Raw genomic sequence first — 17,257 nt, forward strand, 5'->3', positions numbered from 1 at the left:
TGGCTCCCATAGATTTGTGTGTGTGTTGCATTGGCAATACCAAGTGCAGAACTGAAGACAGGCTTGTGCAGAGCTTGTCTGAAGTCTGTGGCCAGCGTCTTGTTCTTGGCATGACAGCAAAAATCCAGCAGGCCCTTGGTGCCCCACCCCCGGCCAGCTTAGCCCTCTAAGGCCTAGACTGAGTGTACCCGGTTGCCACCCCCCCGCTCTGCCAGCATGGGCCTGCCTGTAGGTCTTGGGGCGTGATACATCCAGCACTGACAGGCTATCTATCTATCTATCTATCTATCTATCTATCTATCTATCTATCTATCTATCTATCTATCTATGTCAAGGTGGTGCATATGGCTCCCCCCCCCATTTCATCCTCTCACTACCCCTACAGGTTAGGCTGAAGAGATGGTGGCTGTGACTAGCCCAAGGTCCCCCTGTGAGCTTCCTAGCTGAGTGGGGATCCGAACCCTAGTCTCTCCCAAATCACAATCCAACCCTCTAACCATTGCACCACACTATTAGAGTGAAGGCATCAAGGGACAGGGACAGTCTAGAACAGGAGTAGGGTGTTCCTTTAACCATGGCCAGAGGGACCAGGCAGGCAGGCCTGACTGGACAGGGAGTGTGGATTAATCAGTCCTTCCATGACTCCTTTTCTTCTTCCCAACCTCAGTAAGCATTTGCAGGTCTGTTCAAGAAAACTTGCCAAACTGCAGGCCAATTCATTTGATTTCCACAGCCATCCCCCACCAGGCTGCTGCAGAGATGGGTCTTTTCCTTCCAGCTGAGCATTAGGAGAACTAGTCCTTCCCCAGCTTGCTTCTCCCTCCTTCCTCCCAATCCATTTTTTCCTTTTGTGTTTCTCTATTTTGGTTTGTAAGCCCAGAGGGCAGGGACCATCTTATCACTGGCATTTGCAACCAGCTCTGGGAGCCCCATTGTTGCTTAAGAGAGGGATAAAAATCCTTCAGATAAGAACAGACACACCTGCATAAAAAAGCAAACTGTTGAAATCTGAGACAAATTAGTGACTTAAGAAGAAAAAACACACATACCTTAAGACCACTCCCTCTCCCTAAAGAAAAACACAAGCTACCTCCAAACTACCATATAGGAAATTGATAGTTCTGGCCTTCGTTCTGTTTTAGGTGCCGTAAAAAAGCAGTGAAAACCAGTAATTTTAACATACAAATTAATACATTTTTGGAACTTCCAAAGTTCCAAAACTTTTTTGGAGCCATCCAAACTTTTTTTTTTTTGAATCCTCCAATCTGAAATTCCTATCACAATAAAGCATAGGTGGCTAACTTGGTTCTTCGGATGCTGGTGGACAACTGCCCCCATCATTCCTGACCATTGGCCCTGCTGGCTGTGGTTGATGGGAGTCAGAGTCAAACAACATCTCAAGGGCCATAGGTCAAGCAATAAAGCGGTTGCCAGTCCAGAGCACCACCCCAGTATGTCATGCTTTTAAGTGATTTTTCTTTTCAGGCTTGGCCCCTGTACTCCATGCTCTGGCAACTTCAAAGCTGGATTACTGCAATGTGGTCTACAAATGGGAAACTTCCCTCTTGCATGAGAAAGAAGTGGAAATGTCTTTAAGAGTGCTCATTCACACTTACGGGTACCTTATGTCCCATAAGGTAAAGGTTCCCACTTTCCTGGTCCATGTCTTGTCTTGTCTTGCCCCTCTGCAAATCAGCAGAGGCAGCCCCTTTGGTCTGTGCTCAGAAGCTCAGGTGTGGAACCCCCTCCCCACAGAGGTATCTCTGGCACCTTCATTATATAGCTTGCAGAGAATGCTGAAGCCATTCCTATTGGCTCTGACTTTTAACACTTTTTTGTGATTGTCAAATTGCTTTTTAAAATTGTTGTTTCCATGCTGCAATCCACCCTGAGACTTAAAGGTAATAAATTAAAAGATAAAACAGGTGGATGGATAAACAAACAAACAAACAAACAAACAAACAAACAAAACCACAGCACCACCCACACATTCAGAAACAATTAGGCCGCCTGTATCATTTGGATGGAATATCTGAATTGTGCATGCTCCATTGTGACTAATATTCTCTTTATGGAAAATTGAGATTGTGCAGGAGACCTTCCCTGCAGCCTGGGTCCCAAGAACCATTATAAACAAAAAACAGAAAAGCAAGGGGGCTTGCAGTCAATTGGTGCAACTGGATTACCCATCAATAGCATTGAAGCAGGTATATTTTTAAGAAACAGGAATTGGTTGTACTATGCTGAACATAGTAACCAACTCTTCTTCGTCCATCATTTATCTCTTTCACCAACAACATATGGGTTTGTCTATTCACACTCTCAGCATTCTATCTGCTCCAACAAACACCCAGCATTTTCTGCTTGGATAAGGAGATTTTTTAGTTACATCCATTATGTGCGTATCAACATTTATGGCACTGAGATAATTGCCCAAGAGCTCAGGGGGATAAAAGCACCCTCTTTATAACAACCCCCTTGGAAAAAATAAATCAATATTTATATAAAATATTTTGACGCACAGCTGTAGACACACAAAATCCTTCAATTTGAAATACTGTACTTCTTTTTCTTTTAAAGTATCAGGCCATGCAAGAGAACTTGGCAGCAGAGCTTGCTAATGAGCAGTGATTGGATATTGCTCCCTCTACAGAAAGGAATAAGAAGAACGGAGCAATATACAATATTAATCTTTCCTTAAATAAGGAAATAGCAAATCTGTCAGGTATACAGAAAAGTTCCTGGAAGAATACCACTTTCTCATTTGAACAGATTTTGCTATCTTTACTCGGACACCAAACCAGTTAGTAATGAATCATAACCTACAAGTACCTTGCCCTACACATTTTTGCATCACTAGCCACTCTTAAAATAGTGGGGGGGGGGGGACAATTGAGACTGTTTGCATCCAGCATTTCCTTTAAAAACAGTGGAACATCCAAAGCAGAAGGTATTTTTGTACACACACACACACACCACACCTGGAAATCTGAGATCAGATTTTGAATTCAGAATCCACATTTGGTAAGTTTGCTCATGGATAGCTCAGCTTGCCTCAACATTTCTTTTATTGTTCCTCAAACACACTAATTCAAATAGAGTAGTTTTGTTTTGTTTTTAATTGCAGAGATTAAGACATATTCAGATATCTGCAGAAGCAATACCTTTAACTATCAATTCAACCCAGGAGCTGCGAGTTCATGCAATGTTTATAAACTTGGAATACAATTCTGTTTGGGTGCTTTTTCCTGAATACCATCATGGCTGGTTGGTTGCATACTTCTTAGGACCAGTGGGAGTAATCAGAAAAAGACCCAGCTCAACAGTTTGGTGCCCTAGTTAGAAAAACCAAACCCTTCTCTCCTCTGTTAACATGGTTAGTTCACTGCAAAGTCTCCTGTACAAGCCCTACTGAATCCTAGTGGATTGTAATCCCATGAGCTAAATCTTCCTGCATGTGACCGCAGTAACCACAATCACCCAACCCACCCTGTTCCTATAATAATGGTCCTCCACACCTGCAAAAATATGGCAGTAGCACAGGGAAAGTCTGGGAGAATAATCCTGGGGTGTGAAATAAGAGGATGTTATTGTGCCTCTGAGTTTTCAGGGGCTGCATATGAGTTTACATTTTAAAATGGAAAGAAAATGTAATGGGCTGAATTTTGCCTGACCTCTACATGCTGCCAGTTGTCAGTACAGTGGTACCTCGGGTTATGAACTTAATCCCGAAGGTCCATTCTTAACCCGAAACCATTCTTAACCTTAAGCACGCTTTCATTAATAGAGCCCCCTGCTGCCGCCGGCGCGCGATTTCTGTTCTCATCCTGGGACAAAGTTTGTAATCCGAGGTACTACTTCCAGGTTAGCAGAGTTTGTAACCCAAAGCGTTTGTTTGTAACCCGAGGCACCACTGTATTCACAAGATATCCAATGACTAGCAATTAGATATAACCAGTTGTTGCTGAAACAAAACTCTGACAGCAATATCTGGTAAAGACAAGTTCATGGTGGATAGAGAGCTTACAAAACAAAGCATGATCTTAGCAAGTCTAAAGGGGTGGAAAATAGGCAAAGTAATTCAGATACCAAAACACAGGGTTCAGCCTATTGTGTATTAATTGTTTCTACCCACACTCTCCATTCTTTAAACATATTTCTTAGACAATGAAGTGTTTTTTTGAATGCAATGGAAAGTTGGATAGGGAGACAGTTCTTGTTTTTGACAGAACAGGGTGTTGCTTAAGGCAGTTTATGCCACAATGAACCCATTAGTCTCCAAGGTGCCACATATTTTTACCTCTTTCTGCCGTAGGCATATTGGGGAAACTCTGCTACACTTCGTTTCTAAGATGCCAAATATGAGTTTCTTTCCCCTTTCAAATTGTTGCTTATTATTCAGAAGGGTTTGCTTAAAATAAAAATAAAAGGGAAAATTAGAATTCTGCTTTTGCTAGCACATGAAACAGCCTTCCCTGGACCGGAGAGCAGCTGGAAACCTCACCTAGAAGACACGCTGGTTCATATTTGTTTTCCATCCCTCAGCAACAAGACTACTTCCTGGTTGAGTTTTAAACCTTTGAGACGTTCCCTTCTCAGCCCACACAACTGTGTCACTACCAACGTCAGCAGCAGGAAAACATTAAAGTCGCCCTTTGCTAATGCTTTCCTAACATGGAATTTCCCTGTCACCTTTTCTCCCCTTTCCTCCCAACCAGAAGCATCTTTTCCTTAAATTGTTTTCTCTCACACACAACATATGGGAGCACTGAAAGGGGTCACTGCCAAAACTATGAGAATTTTGGCTTCCTTTCTGCTGTTGCCTGCCTCTTCCTTCATGCTGGGGCTTAAAGTGTTTGCACAAGTGCCGGTGCAGTTCTGCATGCTCCAGGTTATATCACCGCATAACCTGGGCTGTGCGGCATCTAACAAAAGGTGGCCAAGAGAGAGATGGCAGGAGTGGTATTTTGGGATGGAGGAGGGTGACAAAGAGAACAGCTGCGCTCATGCGCAGCTCAAATTATTTAAGGATTTTTTTATCCCCATGAAAGGGTAGGGTGGAAGTTACTGAAGTCTAGGTGTTTGCTAGTCAATCAATACTTTCTTTGCAGCTATATTAGTCTTGCAAGCATTAAAATCCACAACAGTTTTCTAATTGCACAAGAGGTTTGGAAGTGGGTTGTTTTTTTTTTATCATAAAGATATACAAGTCACATAGCGGCTTGCATACTGTGGGTGTGCAGTATGCAAACAAGTGCCCAGGGGAAAGGGAAGAATGCCAGCAACCAGCAGCTAAGCAGTACACAAGACCATTACTTTTTCTTCCTATTGAGAACCCCCCTCTTTAGTATGCAAACTAGTGAGCACCTGGGGGGTGGGGGAGAAAGAGAGATGTTTCTTTAAGGGAAGAGCTTATTAACTGCTCTTGTGGGCAATAAACAGCTGGTCAGTCCGGCAGGTTCAAGGCCATTTCAGCTCTCTCTCTTATGGAGACACCATATGTTACATCTCTCACATCAGCAGCTTTAGTTTCCAATAATCTTGCTCCAGAAGGGAAGCACAAAGGCAGGGAGAGGCGGAAGGAGGAGGGACGTGGGAAATATAGGTGGGAAGCTTGTGTTTTGCACTTGATTTGGTATTTACTCACATGATGCTTAGTGACACTTACTTCATGCATGCATGTGCATGCGTACACACACACACACACACACACACACACACACACACACACACACATAGAGGGGGGGGTTCGTGCTAGCTTCATGTTATAGGAAGAACAACAAAAGAAGCCTCCAGTTTTCAATGCTTGCTTTTTGCTCTATACTCAAGTTGCAGAGTCAGCAATGCGTGGTCCCCTGCGTGAAGTCCCAGCTCTACCTTGAGTTCATGCAGAGGATGGAGTAGAAAGGTGACAATTGGCCCTGGCCCAGGATTGTTGCAAGAAATCAACAGGGTAGGAGTCATGGAGTAATCTGAACATTGGGGCTTCAAGTTAGCCCAAATGTCTCAGGGGGCATTTGTTAATGGACAGTGCACTGGAAGGTGCTTGTTCCCTTATATAATGGGGGTAGGCCAGACATGGCCCGTGCCTACATTGTGGCTGCCTTGTGGAAGCCGCTTCCAATTGCTCCATGTGCCAATTGTTGTGGCATGGTCAGTCTGTCATGTTTAGCAGATTGTTGCAGTGACTGGGAAACTTTCACAACAGAACAAGCTTCTGTATGTAGCTTGCTTAAAGAGGCTTAAATGAAGACTGTCTGATCCCCACAATGGAACACATTGGATATGATTTTTAAACAGCCTCCATACGCCAAGCGGAACATATTGTGAACAAGCCACATCACATATCCCTGCCAAATGTGGCAACCTCTGCCCCGGGTTAACTAACTCTCCAACAAGCTTCTGATATCTATCAAGATTCTGCATCAATTTACCTTTAATAAGATTTTCCTGGAAAGGGCAGACATGGTGGACCACTTTTAGGACTTGTTACCAACTCAGGAGCAAGATATGGTGGTCTCTCGGTGACAATATGACTCCTTCTCTTTCGCAATCCCCATCTCCTCTGACCTGTTGGCATCTCTTTTAAGATGCTTCTTATGTGTACCATCACCAGGCATTATCCACTAAACCAACAGGCACACTATATGTATGCCCAATTAAGTGGTCCGTATCAAACCATGTGCTTTTTCATGATGTGTGATGGAATCGTGGACCATGCACAGTCCTTCGTACCATCATTTGGTGACATCAGCTAACACTTCTACAGGGCACAATGATTTCCCATCTCCTTTAATCAGGATTCTAGGGAGTGGCCTATAAATTTCCTTCACCCAGCAAAGTTTCAAGCCATCTGAGCGAGTGCCCTTAGGACTCACTGGCCAATTCCTCCCCCAAGCAAGGGGGCCTCAAAAATTGGCATGCATTAGGAATTAACAAGGGATTAAAGAGCTAAACATAGAAACACTGGAGAATTATATAATAGTCAAATGATATTTCTCTCTCTCCAAGTTACACTGCTTAACTCCTTGCTAGTTGAAAAAGCTAGGTTTTCAAGCAACAGCTATATATATATATATATATGGCGGTGGAGTGAAGGGGCAGAGGAGGTATCTCGAACCAGTATTAGGTGATCAGCCTTCATTCCACAGATACCACCCCCACCACTAAACACTTTGGAGGGAACAGCTTTCACAATGCTTTGTGACATACCAGAACTGGAGAGACCTGGGACTGAGCCCCCTTTCCAGCCATAAAGCTCTCCAAGTAGCCTTGGGCCAGTTCCACCCTCTTCACAGATTGGAGATAAAATGGAGATGGGGTTAGGAGAGAACTATGCTGCATGGGAGAAGGTGGATAAGATGAAAGAAACACAATATATTATCAGGGAAGCTGGTTTGGTGAAAGGGTGACATAAGGCAGCCCCAGTTTTAAGGTGGTGTGGGCAGCCCCCCCCCCCCACAGGGCAGCGAGCCAGGGGGGGAAAACAAAATAATAATAAGTGTTAGAAACTCACTTTAAGGCACCAAATGGCTCCTTAAATCAGGGTTACAGTCTAGACAACGGAATGTCTAGTTGCCATTTTGACAGCTCTCAAGTCTTAATTTCCAATAAGACTCTTTGGTTCCTGAATTTCATTCTGATTGTGCAATAAAATATAATGGACAGAATTCTACAGGATGCATTGCTAGTGTGTGAAAACAGTCAAGATCTAAGGATCCCCAGGCATGCACCTCCAAGATGGTGGAGACATCAGGGTGCTATCCTGTCACCTGGGTATCTTCACCTGGTCACAAGTGGTTGAATGCTTGCATCTTCACCTGGTCACCTGGTCACAAGTGGCTGATAGCCAGGTGTAAAATGTGCCTGGCAATTTTCAAAAGATGATGATGATACCACCTATATTTATACAGGGAACCTACTGAGAAGATTCATTTTAAAAAGCAACTATACAAAAACAAATTATTGTGAAAAGAAGAAATATTTAAGGAGGAGGCACCAAATCTTGTCCTCACTCAGGGGTGTCATATTATCAAAGTTCAGCCTTGCATAGGGATATTATGTTCTGTGAAAGAGCATTTTTGTTCATTCTTTCTTTCTAAGTTGAATGAATAGGTCTCTGCCACTGGGGTCCTGCTTGGTATTGTCTTTCAGCTTCTATTATATTTGCAATGATTCTGTAACTTTTTAAAGCAGTTTTTGTTATATTTTGTCTATTGCCTTAGTATACAGTACATGTGGAAGGAGGTTAATAAACAACAAAAAGGAAACACAGGGATTCTCTTCAGTTCACAGGTGAGTGAGCTTCTCTGCTAGGTGGATTTTTATTTTTATTTTTTAACTCAGGAAGGTGTGATCAGGCTTGTCAGCCTAGCTAGAGTGAGTAAATTCTGCAGCCCTGACTCCCCTCCACCAGTACTGCAAAGAGTAGGAAAAAAGAAAAAAAACGGTCACTTCCTGGCCCATTCTCTCAGAAATAAACAAACTATACAACCCAGTCAACTGTGGGAATCTTGCCATAAGAAAAAGAACTATCTGTTAGAAAGGCTCATTATTGGGTTTGATTTGATCAACTCACCAAGGCTAGAACTCATTTCAACATTAGTTTTGTCCTCAGTGTGTGAAGCCTATAACACACTTTGGAGCATGTTCAGAATACATGTAGGGCTGGGAAATATCTGGTTTTCAACATCGTGATTTATCACCAGCTAAACATTGCAATACACTGATATATCACAATGCTTGGAATAAGGATGGAGCTACGGGGAAGCTGCCTTCACTGTTTTTCCTGCATCGTGATTTTTGCGGACGCCTGACTTTGTGATTCGCTGCCCCCTGCAGGAGACAAGGGAGAGCGGAGCCAGCAGAGTTAACAGGGCTGCAGGAATCGAGTGAAGCATTGGCTGGCTTCATGGTCTTTCCCACATTGTGATTTTTGCATGGAACACACACAAACACGTCATGATTAGTGATTTATTGCCAGGTCTGAACTTCAAACTGGTTTGGGGCAACATATTGCCCAGCTCTACAGAGTTGTATTGCTTCACCCATGGGCAGTCAAAGTCAAGGTTCTCACATCTGACCTCAGAGCCTCTGAACTTGCGAGGCAGTTCTTGTGACCCTCCAGAATCTCCAATCTCCAGCCCAAGTTGCTGATGGTCAGTGATGACAACAATCAGACAACATTCGGAGGAGCACAGATGCTGCATCCCTTCTCTAGGGCAAAGGATGCAATGGTTCACTTAATAATCCTTGCCTCTTTCCTTTCCCAGTTTCAGTTGTAAGCTCTTTGGGACAGACACCTGCCAGTTTATTCAGCACATATCATTCTGTTTAGCATCATGCATGCTGTTGGCACTGTATAAAGAGTGGTTTCTGTGTTGAGCCACGGCTTCTTGTTTCTCACACCCAATAACCAGAACAGCTAGGAATGGGAAGAACAGGAAAAGAAGGGAGAATAACTTAAGCCAATGGTGTTACAGGTAGACAAGCAGGCAAGCAACCTAGTCCCCTCTCTCTAACTTTAGCAGAGAGTACACCTTCCAGACAGGCAGCGGAAGAATAGCATTATCAGTCCAATCATTAATCTCCACCTTTGCAAATCTCATAGGCAAAGGAAATATGGGGACACACAGGGGTTTATGTCAGAGGTCATGCTCCCCAGCTCTTGTGCAGGGGTGGGGGAAGGCTCCTCTGGGTACCATTTTTGCAAAGCTGGTAAGACTCTTGCCTTGTTTTCAATTGTCAGAGGTGGAGGAGAAAAAAGAAGATACTAGCCCCCATCACTCACACACCCCAAGCCTTTGTGAATCGTAGAGAGGGGAAGCACAGAGCTGATCGTGCTAGAATGGCAAGAGACTCCCCTGCAACCTATTAATCTCCTGTTACAAACGTCAGGATCTTTTGCAGACGCTGTGCCATCTCCCCTCCCTTCCTCTCCTCCCTTCCCAGCTTCAGCCTGCTGAGGAGAAGGAGAAAGAGAGAGAAAGCAGCTTTTAAATTTATTATTCCAGGAAGGAGGAGGACTCTGAAAAGAAAGCACCAGCGGGCTTCTTCCAGGGAGAACTGCCACCCTCCTCCTTCCCTCCGCTCCAAGCAGGAATACTCTCCCCCTAATCACCCTGGTTACAGGACACCCCCCAAAACACACACACACACACCTCCTTCCCCTTTAGTAAACCCATAACAAAAGCATGCTGAACTGCCTGGGAATATAAGACTAACTAGCAGCCAAAGGCCACCCAAACAAATCCCCCCCCCCGCAATTTACCAAGCAGTCTCTTTTTGGGGGAGGAGGGGGGTCCCAGCAACTAGGGTGGTGAGTTAATTTAGCGGGGGAGGGGGTCAAAGACTGTAATGGAGGAAGAAGAGCGAGCCTAATAATTAATCAGCCAAACATAGGAATAGCAGCAGCAGCAGCAGCAACAGCCTCCTCCTCCTCCTCTGGGTTAAACAAGGGAGACAGCTGGAGAGCCCAATCAACAACAAGCAGCTTGTTTACCCCGCAAAGTGGCTCCTTCCACCTCACCTCTTAATCACAGGGTGAGAAATCAAAATACTTTTAAAAAAAGTGAGTCAGCATGGGTGGATTTTTTTTAAACCCAACAAGGAAGAACTCACCACAAGGCAAGAAAGACACAGTCAGAGTTTGGACTAATTAGTGTTTAAAATGCCGGAAGACAGCTTTTCAGTCAGTCACACTTAACTCTCTTGTATTTTTTTGCAGAAACCCCCACCCCTACCCCTGCAGGGCAACTTTGGCAGGCTGCTTCACTTGACGGTTGGTTTAACATCTTTATTAATATAACTCCACCAAGGTGCATCACACAGAGCACAGCGGAGCCAGGAAGAGTCCCTGCCCCAAAGAGGTCGCAAACTACCGGTAGTGTGGTGGTTTTTGTTTTTCATGGGAGGAGGGAAGAGAAATGGGAATGTAAGGAAGCTTCTGACTTTTAATATATATTTCATACTTTTCAACTTTGAAAGTGAGGCAGCAATGATCTAGGCTTTCTAGGTACCCACCGATCAGGTCGTTTTATTAAAGCATCTCTTATAGCAACACTCCATGGGAGGCATCTTTAGAGAACATCTCCCCACCACGTTTGTTCATTTATGCTTTTCTGTTTGATGTAAGTTTTAAGGAAAGCCCCCATCATCCCAGCAATCAGGCTAAAAGAAGCCTTCCTGTATGACTCTGTTTACACAGGGGTACCACCACAGCTTCCAGGTCTGGGAGTATTGGCAGTTTCCTAATCCTATTAAGTCTTCTGTGCAGTCAGCATTTAATCTAGGATATTAATATATATATTTTTTAAAAAAGAGTCAGACAGCGACTACTTCCTTTCCAGACTTGATTCTGAGACACATTTTTCATGTCGAAAGGGAAGCCGTAATAGATCCTCCATCACAATAAAAAGTATCGTTTTGCATTCATCACCGCACCTTCGTGTCCGGGGAGCCAGGGGCTATTTGCGGGGAGGTCTGCGTTTTGTAAACTGCTCATCCTACCAAGGCGCCGGGGCTGGTGGGTGGAATGGCGAGGAGGAGATGTGTAGGTCGCGCACAGTGTGTTTGCCTAAGGAACAAAACTATTCCGGGATTGTTGCAGGCGAGCACACAGATGGGAGACGAAAACTGTGTGTGTGCGCGCGCGCGCGGGCTGAGCGCGTCGTCGCCCCTCTTTTCTCCCACTGCCAGCGGCAGCTGCTTCCCAGCCAGACATGCAGGAAAGGGGCTGCACTTCTGTCTGCCTCCCTTGAAACCGATCTTCTTCCACAGGCACGCCAGCCTGTCCTACTCCCCCCCCCCCCGCTCTCTTTCTTCCTTTCCTAGGAGCCACACGACGGCAAGAAATCATCTCCATCTACCACCATTTTAAAACACAAACACAGCATAGCGAGAAATTGGACTAGGACTCTGAAACGGACACACACACACATAGGCACACGCAGACGTACAAGCGCACTCTGGACGGGAAATAAAATAATAATAATAATAATAATAATAATAATAATAATAATAATCCAAGAAGCTTCCAAGTCACCACCAAAATGCGAACGCCCCGTCTGCCCCGGTTGTCTTTTCGCACAACCTCAGCACGGATCGGGAAGGGGGAGGAGGATCACTTTCCCCATCCCAGGAGCCAAATCCCTCTTATCAGAGTCTCTCTTGGGATCCCGGTGCCAAGAGACGTTTGCTAAGAACGAGACTTTTCGTTCCTTCCTGCCCGCCCGCCCGGCTGAAGTCTACTTACTGGAATATGCGGCTCCATGCGTGGTGCATCTACCCGCGGGGAAACCAGAAGCATCTTGGACTGGTGATCCACCAGCTTTTACATCCAGTTTGATTGTTTTGGACGAAACCCAGCAGCTCTCAAAGGAAAAGAAAAAAAAGAAAGGAGGGAGGGAGGGAGGTGGGGAAAGAGAGAGGGACTCTCGGCGCTTGTTTCCCCTCTCCTCTTAGGTTCCCGACAAGTTCATCCTGGCGTTGCAGTTTGCTAATGATTCACTGTCTGTCTCATTTCGCGCACTACATTTCCCTCAGCCCACAGTTTCCTCAGTCAGAGGTGGAGTTTGTGGGCTTGAAGTTACTGATAGGGCATATCTAACTGCTGTGTCACTCGGAGAGGAGGAGACACGCCGCCGCTCGCTCTCTTTCCCTTACTCTTACACACACACGCAGCCCAACTCCAGCCTTAAAGGGGAAGGAGCACATCGTTGTGCCACCTTAACAGATAAAAAGCGACAAGCCCAGAGAGCTCCGCGCTGCATTTTTAACGCGCAAAGAGCTGCTTAATTCGGCGAGGAGGGCTGCTGAGTTTCGCACAGAATTGTCACCTCCTTAAAAAGAAAAAAGTTGCCCCGCTCCCGGTGCCTTGTTTCCAGCAGAAATCTGCCTCCCCGGAAACGGCATAAGAGGCGACCCTTTCCGTATCATCCCTTATTCCCCTGCCAGGAAAAAAGGCACATTTGCTTCATTTAAACAGTGCCAAACTGCCTGTTGTTTAAGACGCAGGAGGAGCTCCCCACACACACAAAGGTGATAACCTCATTTACATACAAAACCAAACTAATAACTGTAGAAGCCAACAAAAATAATATCGTAATATAGAGCGCCTGTGGAAGAAGGTTCATTCATTCTCTCTCTCCTTTCGAGCATGTCTGGAAGGCTTAAGGAAGAGCCCGGTGTGGGCAGCCACTTTCCGCGCAGCTAAGGGCTAACTAACTTCACTCGCCGCTAGCCCCTCACTCCAGTTTACTAACAAGACAGGCTAGTAAAGCGCGTCCCTTTGCTTCCGGAGGTGCATAGCATAGGTAGTTATGCAGGCGGCTGCCAAAAAAATCTAGGTGCTTTTTATGTCTGCAAAACATGCTTGTACCCAAGAGCTTTCCTCCGAGCTGGCTAGTGGATGCTCGGGGAGAAAACTGCGAGCTCACATCCAGGCCATACCCAAGTGCAATCCTATGAATATCTGCTCAAAAGTGATTGCTCCCCCAATAGTCTAATCCTATTGAGATCCACAGAGAAGTAATTACCCCAGTGAGAGTTACTCCCACGTTAGTGAAACCCATCCCACCCACTTAGCTGGAAGGAAATCCTACTGAACTTCATTGGATTGTTAGGTTTTGTTGCCAAATTTACCTTTTTTGAGTAGGACATCGTGAGTGCACAAGTCAGAGTTGCCGCCTCTTAAGTCACAGTTGCCACCTGCCAGGACAAAGCCAGATCCGGAGCGCTCCAAACCTGTGAACTGCTTGAGTGGAAGTGACTGTGGATAAAGACTGCGCACCTGTTTTCTACTGCCAACTAGACATGTGTCCTTGCCTGGATTAAGTGTAACTTCCTTTATGCACATACAGTTCAACATTGATTCTAGACACTGATTGTGTGCTAAGAAATCCTTGGGCTCAGGAACAAAAGAGGGGCCAAGCTGGGAGCCATTCGAATGCTTACGACAATCAAAACCTCTGGATGACTTCCCGCAGCAATTTCATGTAGATATTAAATAGTGTGAATAATAAGATGGGGCCCTACGATTGTCCATTCCAGTCCCATCCTGGGAAAGATGGCCTGGAAGGATATAATAGTTGATGGCATTTACTTATGCAGCATACTTTTATCCAGCATTATAGCCCCAAAGTGTCTTACAGAAGATTGCATTCACATCCAGAAAGATATGCACATGTAATCAGAAATAATACAGTGCCAGGTTTATCCAGGCAATATGTTTTGCCCACAGTCTTGGTATTATTTTGTTGCTGTTGCTAGCAGCGGGTCCACTGGGGACCTCCAAGGCAAAGGTATCAAAAGATGTCCAGCCAAAACACATTCCACATGCCTAGTGCTTGCTAGGGAAACCAAGGCAATTTCATGTCTAAAACAAGGAGAGAAACAAAACCAAAAAGTACCCAAGTACTCTCCATCATCTGGGAGCCCTTGGGGCTGGGTCTAAGTCTATGTGACAACTCTTGCCAGTTGGGCTGGCCCAAGACATTTTGCTGCCTGAGTCTAAGGATGAAATGCCACTGCCCCTTCCAGTTATAGAAGCTGACTGGTTAGGCAGCTGTGCTTCATTTCAGCAACGGCCCAGCATCCTCCACCCAACCTGAGTTCAGCAAGCTAGTTTATAGGGGGTGCAGGCCAGGCTGCAGGGCACACACAACAGTGGGGAATAGCGGATGAGCTTAGGACATGGATAGGCAAACTAAGGCCCAGGGCCCAGATGCGGCCCAGTTGCCTTCTCAATCTGGCCCGCGGGTGGTCTGCAAATCAGCATGTTTTTACAGGAGTAGAATGTATGCTTTTATTTAAAATGCATCTCTGGGCTATTTGTGGGGCATAGCAATTTGTTCTCCCCCCCCCTCCAAAATGTAGTCCAGCCCCCCACAAGGTCTGAGGGACAGTGGACCGGCCCTCTGTTGAAAAGGTTTGCTGACCTCTGGCTTAGAAGGAACACCTGAGAGGGCTGCTCTGCTGTCCCATTGTATTTGCTGCTCATAGTAGTTTTCTCACTGTGTCTAAGGGTAGGGCTGGCCATATTCATCATACAACAAGTCAACTGTGCGCCTCCTGCTCCAAGGGGCACCAATGCAAGCAACAACACTGGGGAATAAAGGAATATTTTTGTCTCTCCCTTTCCCAATAGACTAGTAAAGATTGCTAGATACATTTTGATGTTCTCCCTCACGCATTCCTTTCCTTATTAACCATTGCTGTAATCATTTCATGCGCCGAGGTCACTGGGTGTGTCTAGGCTGGATCAATGGCATATTCGGGGTTAGGAAAGTGGAGCTATAAAGAATATTAAATCCTTTGCATGTCCTCTTCAAAGGCAAACAATTCTACAGAAACACTGTGTGGCTGATTTTCATGGGTTTTTTTTCCTAAAGGAGATACTGTCATCTCCTCTTTGCCACTAATAAGATTTTCCATTTTAAAAAAGATGATGCCTTTGAACAGTAACGTAACATTTTAAATGCAGAGGCTTTGGTAATAACAATAGACCAAAAACATGTACTAATGGAAGGCTTTCCTCCAGTTTCAACCTATTTGCATATGGACTCACTTTAGATTTTTCTGGTGCTCCTATAAGACCCTGTGTGGGTGTACTGGTTGCAGAGTACACACACTGGATGGGGTTTTCTATGCGAGGGGGTGCAGTTGTTGGATATCGAGCCATTTTCTGTTTTACTATCAGATTGTAATAAGATGCTCCATTCTAGAAGAGCCTTTTCCTACTATGGTTTCAAAGTGCTTTAGGTGTGCATTCAGTGAACATGCATAGAAAACTTCGGCCTATGCCTGTGTTTCTTACCTGTCCATTCATGTCTGTGCCATTAAAAGGGGGCAACTTTTGGCACAGTGAATAAGATAAAGCAGAATCTGTTTATAATGGGTGTAATTCCATGTGGAGAAATACAGAATGGCTCAAATCAGTGTGAGATTCAATATCAATCCCTGTGAGAAGTTACAGTAAACAAAAGTGAATGCTAAAAGGTATCTCATTAATTCTGATGGAATGTGATTGAATCTGGAAGAAAACACACTTCCGGGTTCCTGCAACATGGTGGATTCGGCTTTGCAGAGCTTTTGGGGAAGAGCGCTAGGGCAACGTGCCTCCCCCCAAAAACCCAAGAGAAGCATTGGGGTGTCTCAGGGTCCTGCGGCTCATGGACAGTGCCGCGGCACTGCCGGTCCCTGCCTCCATTCTGAAAGGCACTGCGCACCTGTTTTCCTACTGCCAACCAGACGTGTCCTTGCCTGGATTAAGTGTAACTTGCTTTATGCACATACAGTTCAACACTGATTCCAGATACTGATTGTGTGCTAAGAAATCCTTGGGCTCAGGAACAAAAGAGGGGCCAAGCTGGGAGCCATTCGAATGCTTACGACAATCAAAACCTCTGGATGACTTCCCGCAGCAATTTCATGTCGATATTAAATAGTGTGAATAATAAGATGGGGCCCTACGATTGTCCATTCCAGTCCCATCCTGGGAAAGATGGCCTGGAAGGATATAATAGCTGATGGCATTTACTTATGCAGCATACTTTTATCCAGCATTATAGCCCCAAAGTGTCTTACAGAAGATTGCAATCACATCCAGAAAGATATGCACATGTAATCAGAAATAATACAGTGCCAGGTTTATCCAGGCAATATGTTCTGCCCACACCACTGACAATGGTATCCTTCTAGAGCGACAGTCAGAGTTAAGGGTGAATGGCACTGGGTTGCGGTCCTCCTTGGATGGCCTTTTCCAGAGGATGATGCTTGGCGAGTGCTCTTTGGCCACATGGAGCCTTCAATGTGGGGCTCCTCAGAGTTCAATTTGATCCCCTATGAGTGGGGCCTGGGGGCCATCTGGAGTTTTGGAGTGCATCTGCAGTTGGGGCAGTGGAAAGGCTGGACCATTGTCTTGCCTTGGTAATGAGCTTAAGGTAAAGGTAAAGGGACCCCTGACCATTAGGTCCAGTCGTGACTGACTCTGGGGTTGCGCGCTCATCTCGCATTATTGGCCGAGGGAGCTGGCGTACAGCTTCCAGGTCATGTGGCCAGCATAACAAAGCCGCTTCTGGCAAACCAGAGCATCACACGGAAACAGCGTTTACCTTCCCGCTGTAGCGGTTCCTATTTATCTACTTGCATTTTGACGTGCTTTCGAACTGCTAGGTTGGCAGGAGCTGGGACCAAGCAACGGGAGCTCACCCCGTCACAGGGATTCGAACCGCCGACCTTCTGATCAGCAAGCCCTAGG

At 45.4% G+C, this 17,257-nt stretch overlaps 1 protein-coding gene across 2 annotated transcripts in view; it reads right to left on the bottom strand.

Annotated features, from left to right (window-relative positions):
• MAMLD1 (mastermind like domain containing 1) overlaps nt 1-12,727 on the bottom strand; it is a 126,985-nt gene extending 114,258 nt beyond the window's left edge. For both annotated transcript variants that reach the window (XM_035113252.2, XM_035113251.2), the window contains exon 1: nt 12,254-12,727. In XM_035113252.2, the coding sequence (XP_034969143.2) occupies nt 12,254-12,307 (54 nt within the window). In that variant the 5' untranslated portion in view covers nt 12,308-12,727. The remainder of the gene's footprint in view (nt 1-12,253) is intronic.
• Nucleotides 12,728-17,257: the final 4,530 nt, after the last annotated feature.

Source organism: Zootoca vivipara, chromosome Z (assembly GCF_963506605.1).
Source record: "Zootoca vivipara chromosome Z, rZooViv1.1, whole genome shotgun sequence".
In the NCBI taxonomy this organism is placed as follows: domain Eukaryota; kingdom Metazoa; phylum Chordata; class Lepidosauria; order Squamata; family Lacertidae; genus Zootoca; species Zootoca vivipara.